This window comes from Achroia grisella, unplaced genomic scaffold, assembly GCF_030625045.1.
Source record: "Achroia grisella isolate CSIRO2021 unplaced genomic scaffold, CSIRO_AGI_Agris_v1 utg474, whole genome shotgun sequence".
NCBI lineage: Eukaryota > Metazoa > Arthropoda > Insecta > Lepidoptera > Pyralidae > Achroia > Achroia grisella.
In genome coordinates, this window is record NW_026712878.1 from 589,649 (window position 1) to 597,581 (window position 7,933).

A 7,933-nucleotide genomic window follows, 5' to 3' on the forward strand; every position below is an offset into this window, starting at 1 on the left:
AGCAACCTTATCTTAATTATGTATTATTGCAATGGGATGTAATAATTATTATTTTTCAATAAATAATATGTACATACACATAACTATTACAATAAATTCAACAAGAACAATAATAATTTACATTATTCAAACATAGAACTAAAACAGGGATTCTAAATATGTTTACAAAATTAAATAATTATTAAAATCCCCAAAAATAACAGCATTAGTTTTTTTTATTTATATACGTGTGTAACATAAATATTTTTTTCTTACTGAAGTCTTTTATTTATAAAGTAAACATTGATAATGTAAAAGGGGATCGACTAACCTACTATCACATGGATTAAAATACTTTTGACTACTTTAATGTCATACATTTACACCACTTAGGCAACAACATAATACGTTTTAATACTATAGTTACCAAATTCATAACAGCTTACACCATATAAAACCTTTCTCTTTTTACATTTAGTATTTCTTTGGTCAATCTGAAATTATAAATTCCCCAAGTAATTTATATTACATTTCATTTTCAATACAACGTTATCAATTATTTTGTTCTATGCAAACTGGTACTAAATATAGTTTTAAATGTACTTAATTTACTTATAATTCATAATATAAACAATTTGACTAAATCTCAAAGGAATTTTACAAATTAGTAACGACTAGTCAGTTTGAAACAGCGTAAAAAGTTATAAATAGTAGAACAAATATGACGAAATAAAAGTAAGTGGTTAGACCTTGTAATTATCTTAAAAAAGTCTTAATTAGATCACAGTATCTAGGTCTCTTGTATCGACCTCAGGCATTGACAATCATAGAAAACTCTCGGATGCTCTCGTTTCCTCACGATCTACAGCAGATACTATTTCCACACCTTCATCATAATTGTGTATCTTAGTAGTATTATTCACACAATAATGTTGATCAGGGTCACCATACTGACTATGGTAGAATTCTTCCCGCATCATATGATTTAAGTTTGAACATCTGAAGAATAATATCTCTTGAAAGGGTTTTCTAAAGTCTCTATTCAAAGTGGCGTAAATTATTGGATTTAGCAAACTGTTTATATAACCTAACCAGAGAAAGAGCGCACTCACTGCATCTGGAATGGTACCTTCTTCGACGAAAGGTCTCACTAAAGCAAGCACGAAAAACGGGAACCAACAAAACACAAACGCTGACATTATAATACCAAGTGTAGTGGATGCTTTTCGCTCCTTTGCTAATTGAAACCGTAATTTCTTTTGGTGAGGCGAATGTGAAGACGAGTGTAGCAAGTCTTTAGCAATGTGACTTTTTTGAGCAAAATTTGATAATGACGATCGAATTCTATTTGTCGTCAGTTTATTACTACTTTCAGATGACTGTCTTCGTCTTTCTTTAACTTGGAGTTTATTGTCAGTGGTTGGAGTATGAGATGTGGATCGGTTTATCGTATGTATAGGTTTCGTAGGAGTTTTCAACATTGGGCACTGTGACTCGTTGGACTTTCGCTGTCCACTGAAACATCTCCCTATAGTGCTTTCTGTTTTATCTACACTGCACTGTAACAAAGAAAACAGATAAATTTTAGTTTTGAATATAATTGAAACAATATTACTAATTATCTAAAATTGGCGACACAGGATAACATTACAATAGTGAATTATTTATATATATTTATATACAATAAGTTGTATCAAAGAACTAAAACTGCTTTTGTATATTGAACAAGAAATGCAATAGGCATTTAATTATTATCATTTTTATTACTTCAGATTAGGTTTCAAATGAAATAACCGACTACACTAGTATATTTTAAATACTTACGGTAGTGTTGGTACTAGCAGTGGATCCTCTGGCTGTGGCTTGTGTTGGTTGTGTTCCCAAAAGTCTTGCCTCCGCTGCGCCACCATTCTTGACATTAATTTCAAGGTAGCAGTGTGTTTCCAAATGTGATTGAGCACGCCTTTCATCTTTTACAATCTTTCTAGCTGCGCTAAATATTTTGTAGTATACTACTATCATCACAGTGAGTGGTATGTAAAAAGAACCAAGGGTTGCGTAGATTTGGTATACTTTGTTTTGGGATACAGAACATGATGTCTCAGATTTCTCATTACCCAATATTAAAACTGGTGGAAGTGATATAAATGCCGCGCTCATCCAAACGATAAACACGCAGAAAAACATTCTTCTTGGCGTCCTCTTAACACCATATTCTAATGGTTTTGTAATTGCGTAATATCTATCCACAGAGATCATACAGAGATTTAATATGCTTGCAGCACAGGAAAGCACGTCACTTGATACCCAAAAATCGCAAATAATTGGTCCAAACGGCCAAGTACCCATAATGTCATATACCATAGCAATCGGCATTACAATTATAGCAACACAAAGATCACTCACAGCCAATGATACAATTAAATAGTTGCTAGGCCTTCTCAGCTTTCTTACAAGGCAAACGGCAACACAAACTAATATATTACCCACCACAGTTCCAATAATTACAATCATAAAAACTGTGGCAAGCAGTATGCTGACCGCAGTCGAGTATTTCTTATGCTTTATGTGTACATCAGTATTATTATCATCGAAAACTGTCCAGTTAACTGTTGAATTTAGACTGGTGATATTAAAATCAGAACCGACAGTCGATTCACTGAAGTCTACCGAGGCATTGGACAAATCTAATTGTAGCAGTACTAAAGATACCAGTATTAGAAGACGCGAAGATAAAGCAACAAAGTTGGGCAGTGAACAGTGGGAGTTACGACTTTGAGTCGCCATACGAGTCCCTGGTATGGGTGACGATTACTTGTATCGTTTTTTTGACTTTGCCATACATTGGTTTTGATTTTCGTCTACTTATTATATTACTTATAATTTAGATAGCAATGAATTATACTGAAACATAAATTAATAATATCGTCAAGTCAAGTTTGAAACACGACTTCGTCGTGGAGTTTTTTCGTTTTCAAATGGCGTGTCTTATTACAATTAAGAATGAATTTTAATTGACATATCGTCTGGTTTGACTTTCCAACTCCAAGCATATCCATTGGAACAAGGAGTTTCAAATGATGAATTCGTTCTTATTGCTATCTATTTACAGTTCGAATTTGTTCAAAGTTGATCTTTGGTACAAATTGCTGTGGAGCGTCTGGTTTTATTGCGTTTAAAGGGCGGTTCGAGATGCTTCTTGTTCAATATCCCGTCTGTGGATTGCTTCATTAGTGCCGATGATTGGTGAAGAAATTTTCCATCTGAAAAGAAAAGAAACGATTGTTAAGATTAATTATGTTTTTAATACTTACTATTATTAACAATAAATTGATTTCCAATATTATTTGAAGGCTTAAAGTATATTTTTCGAATAATTATATTTATTGATTAATTACTATTGTTACTAGGCAACATGTCTTAGTATTTGTTAGTTAATAATAGAGTAGATAGTTGAGAATAAAAATATATATAACTGACATTAAACAATTAAAGAGATTTATAAGAATTTAAGTATATTATTATAAAAAATACAATATACAATATTAAAGTTTTCTATACATATTATACGATGTTTTATTACCTATTTCTTTCAATGATTTTAACTGTCTGTTGCTTTGAAAGCCGTGTTGTAAAAAGTGTTTAGTAGAAAATTTAATTGGAGAATTTGTACTCTATCTTATGATATCCTCATGTTTTTAAATACGAATACAGCTAAGAGAATATATGTATCAATAGCATATATTGTGTGGCGGCAGTAACAGGATTCTGAAAACCCATGCAATAAATATGACAGCCTATTTCATATTTTTTGGACCCAAATTGTTACGGGTCTCTCAAATAATGACGTAATTGTAAATACACTAACAAAGACTTAAGTTTTCTAACTAACAAATATGGATCTCAGTAATTTGAATAAAATTTTTATTATTATAATTGTATTCTTTATTTATTTAGAATTAAAACATTCGTTTAATACACTTTATGTGACATAAAGTACCCATTAATAGTATTATATACGGTCTTGAAACAATTAGTTTGTCAGATAGCCATTAAAGACATGTGTCTGATGATTATAAAATGAAACGCTCTTTTCGGGCGCTATGACGGTGTCTTAGCCTTAGATGTATGTTATTGTTTTTTTTATGGCACATAAAATGATAGTTTAAGGTTGTTAATTTTATGTTCGTCGGATAAGACATTTGATTTTATTCCAAATTTTATTCTGTATGTGCATATTTTTAGTATAATACTAAAAATATTTATTTCAATTGTTCTTCTTTGGAAATTTCATATAACTGGTAAAGTTCAAAAAGTCAGTAAAAATTTGGTTCAATACATAATATTCAAAATTTAAATATTAGTAGGTATAATAATCACTACATAGTATAGAAGAAACTCGTTGACGCTGTCTGTCCCTATGTGTGCTTAAATCTTTATAATTACCCAACTGATTTAGAGGAAGGTTTAAGAAGGAGCTAGTACTGAATTATTCAGTATAGAAATACATTCGTTTTGATACACATTTGTTTTCATACAGACAGTTATAAATCGAATTAAATCAAAAATCATTTATTGAAAAGGAGAGTTTAGCCGTTATACGAACGTCAAGTTTTTTGTATTAATATTTTACCTCTAGCATACAGTGCAGTATGCAGATTCAATTCAAAAGAATTGGCAAGAAACTCAACAGAATTTCTACATTAAAAAAGTACACCGTGCTGAGGTCGAACCCGCGACCTTCTAAATATAAGGCAATGTGTTAAGACCGCTACACCTTTGAGGTAGTTATTAGAAGTAGCAACATTTGGAGTCTAGTTCTTTGTCTGGAAAAAGGAATATTAAACCTTGGCCTATTTCAAGATACTACTTGCTGGCTGGTAGAGGCGGGTCTAGCTACACAAGGGACATGTCGTGAAACTTTGAATATATGACATGTTTATTTAAAGACACATATGGGTCGGAAACTAAAATAGGAGATTTTGCTTGTGTATTTGTTTAACATAATTACCGTCACATTTACTTTCGTTAAAGACTTTGTAGTAGTTATATAACTAACAAGGTTACATATGTCGACACTAATATTATAAAATGGTAACCTTTGTGAAAATTCTTGTTCATTTCCTTCTTTGTTAATTTTTTTTTGTGTTGGATTAGAGCTGCAATAGAAAGTATTGCAAAAACGGTGAAAATTTGACACATCCGAAGTTGCAGGGCGACTTTAGTATTTAGTTATTTATTTATTTGTTTCTTACATCAAATAATGTCTACGTAGGGGGTGTATATAACTTGGCTTATACATAGCATTTAGAATGAAGAAAGACACGGCTAAGATACTTTTATCTCTGTTAATCATAGTCACGGGGATGAAGTTGCAGCTACTTATTATGTCATGATTAATTGTTTAAAAAAAATATATAATAAAGGGGAAGAGATTGTGAGAAATGGGGAAAAGTGACTGGTGAAGGGAAAAGTAGACTAGGTTTTATATAATGTCAGATCAGTCTTCGTCAAAATTGCGGGGTTTAAAAAAAACTGAAGCAACGATGGACAGGGATAGTGATTTAGATTATTATATTTAGGTTTTAGATATTTATTCTCATTAAGAATTAAAAATAATTCACTTAACATGAGAACTAAAAATACTGACTTATACAAAAATAAACATTACTAGACTACTAACTAGAGATTGAATACTTTCTGAAAATAGTGGCAACACTTGCAGTTAAAATTAAGTATACAAGTTTTTTTAAAAATCAATTGAGATCTGTAATTGATTAGTAATGCTAATGAAAGAAATAGTCCTAAAAACCCTGTAGAAGTTCTACATAATTGCAAGTATATATACACAAAACACAATATGAACCCAAATGTTTTCCTCTCTTATTTGTAAGAGATATTTTCCCCGGTCACAGCGACCCGCTGTTGTTGAAGGCTGTGCTGATGATTTATCATGTCCATGCTTCCTTCACTCCAGACCCAACTCATGTCAGGATTGAATGCCATTGTTTATGATAAAAATAAGTCTAGACTATTTTTTGTTGTTATATATATTTTAGTTGGCAAATGAAAACATTCGTAATGTTAAATGAAATATGAGTATTTACTGACATGTAAATATACATACATTTATTAGACATGTACAAATAGAGATTATCATAGACAACAAATACCCCTGTTGAAATTTGCGAAGGTTTTACTTTACACTATTTCATACAGTGTCTTAAAGATGTAAAACTTTTATGTGAATTTTAAAAATTATGTTCAATTTCATTCATTTTCATGAATTTATGATAAATTGGCACAAAACAATTGGTATCACAGACGAAAACATAATAAATCATTAAATTCCTGCACATAATTATAAAATACAAACATAACTCAAAATCTGTAATCATATCGTCAACATCAGTAATTTTTATAAAGATATGTTTTATTTTTTGATGTCGTGACCCGGTGGTTTACTACTACAATATACATCCAAACTACGAAATTTCAATTCAGAATAATTTAATTCTACCACCGTAGTGACGAATTCCGTCTACAGTTTTAATTGAGAAGAACTGGTAGGGTATTAAGAGCAAAAATAAAAATAGCATCCATAGAAGAATCTTTATTAAAACAATGTCCCGCGGTCAGTAATTGAAAGCTGAACTTTTTCGTTTTCGTGTCGCAGTTTATTTCTGTTTCAAGAATTACAATATTTTTTATTAAATGTTAAAGCAATATTTCTTATTCTTATACTATTAGTATTGGAAAAAAAGTTAAGAATTCAATATACATTTTTATATTTTCAAGGATTACATGAACTAAGCTGAGCGGGAATTTGAAATATGAATACAGCTCAGTCGATTAAAAAAATTATAACTTGTAATTATGAATAGAGGCTACTACGGGTATCGGACCCATATTTACTGAGTTTTTTTTATCTGTAAAACTTTATTGTATTATGTGTTTAATAGATAAATAGAGTTACTTATTTGTATTCGTAAATATAAAGTTGTGGTTCTTACCAGTAACAAGCGTTGACACGAAAAGAATCATTCTGTAACTTTTAATGAAACACTGACTCGCAATGCCGGAAACTACAGGGCTTATAAACCGAACAAATGACTGAGCAGTTCGCAAGTTTTAATTGTCACACGAAGTGCCCAGTTTTGGTTCATAATATTACCACACAAATTAGTTATGTGTAGTTATAAATTGGCAATTAAGTGAATCCTAACGAGTAGGAAAAAAATTTGTTCGGCTCATTAAATATAGTAAAATTGAGAAATACTCTTGTAAGTGTAGTTTCAAAATATACGATCAAGACGGGGTATAATCGATCAATAACTAACAATATTTCGAATATCATTAATTTGTAGAGGATAATTTTAATAATATATAACACACATACTCTTTGCAAATATACCTATAAACTATAATAGACATCTGTGAACAGCTCATTATCCTAAGAAACTAAAATATTCTACAAATTAATATAATATATTTTTAGGTGAAGTATTAAATTACATATATATATATATTAAAATTATAAAAGTTAAAAAATATAAAATTATAAAAAAAAAACTTTTTAAATTATAAAAAAAAACAAAAGGCTTATTTTGGTCAACAAAAAAAGTAATAAAAATTTACAATTCGAATTACTGCATATCAAAATAAAAATTATCATATCAGTAATCGTCGTCTGTATATATGAACTGTACTATGTCATCACGTTATCATGTTATGGCTGTGATACCACTTATACATTGCCATTCTGGAGGATTGTCGTCTTATGCCCTTTGTCCTGTAATTTTATTGCTAATGTCACTCTTGAACCAAACTCAGCTTACAAAGCAAGCTTCTGGGCTGTTCTATAAAACAGACAGACCTCCGTCTACGCAAACAACTTTTTGCTATTCAGTTTATTTTAGGGCTATTCAAGTCTAGGAAACGCGTGTACAACATT

General features: G+C 30.6%; 1 protein-coding gene across 1 annotated transcript; it reads right to left on the minus strand.

The window, feature by feature from the left end:
* Positions 1-675: 675 nt before the first annotated feature.
* On the minus strand, positions 676-2,796 carry LOC131845495 (5-hydroxytryptamine receptor 1-like). Its single transcript, XM_059194562.1, has 2 exons — positions 1,804-2,796; positions 676-1,538 (listed from the first exon to the last, which is right to left on the minus strand). Exons 1-2 carry the CDS (start codon positions 2,764-2,766, stop codon positions 804-806), a joined length of 1,698 nt encoding a protein of 565 aa, XP_059050545.1. The 5' UTR covers positions 2,767-2,796; the 3' UTR covers positions 676-803.
* Between the last annotated feature and the right edge of the window lie 5,137 nt (positions 2,797-7,933).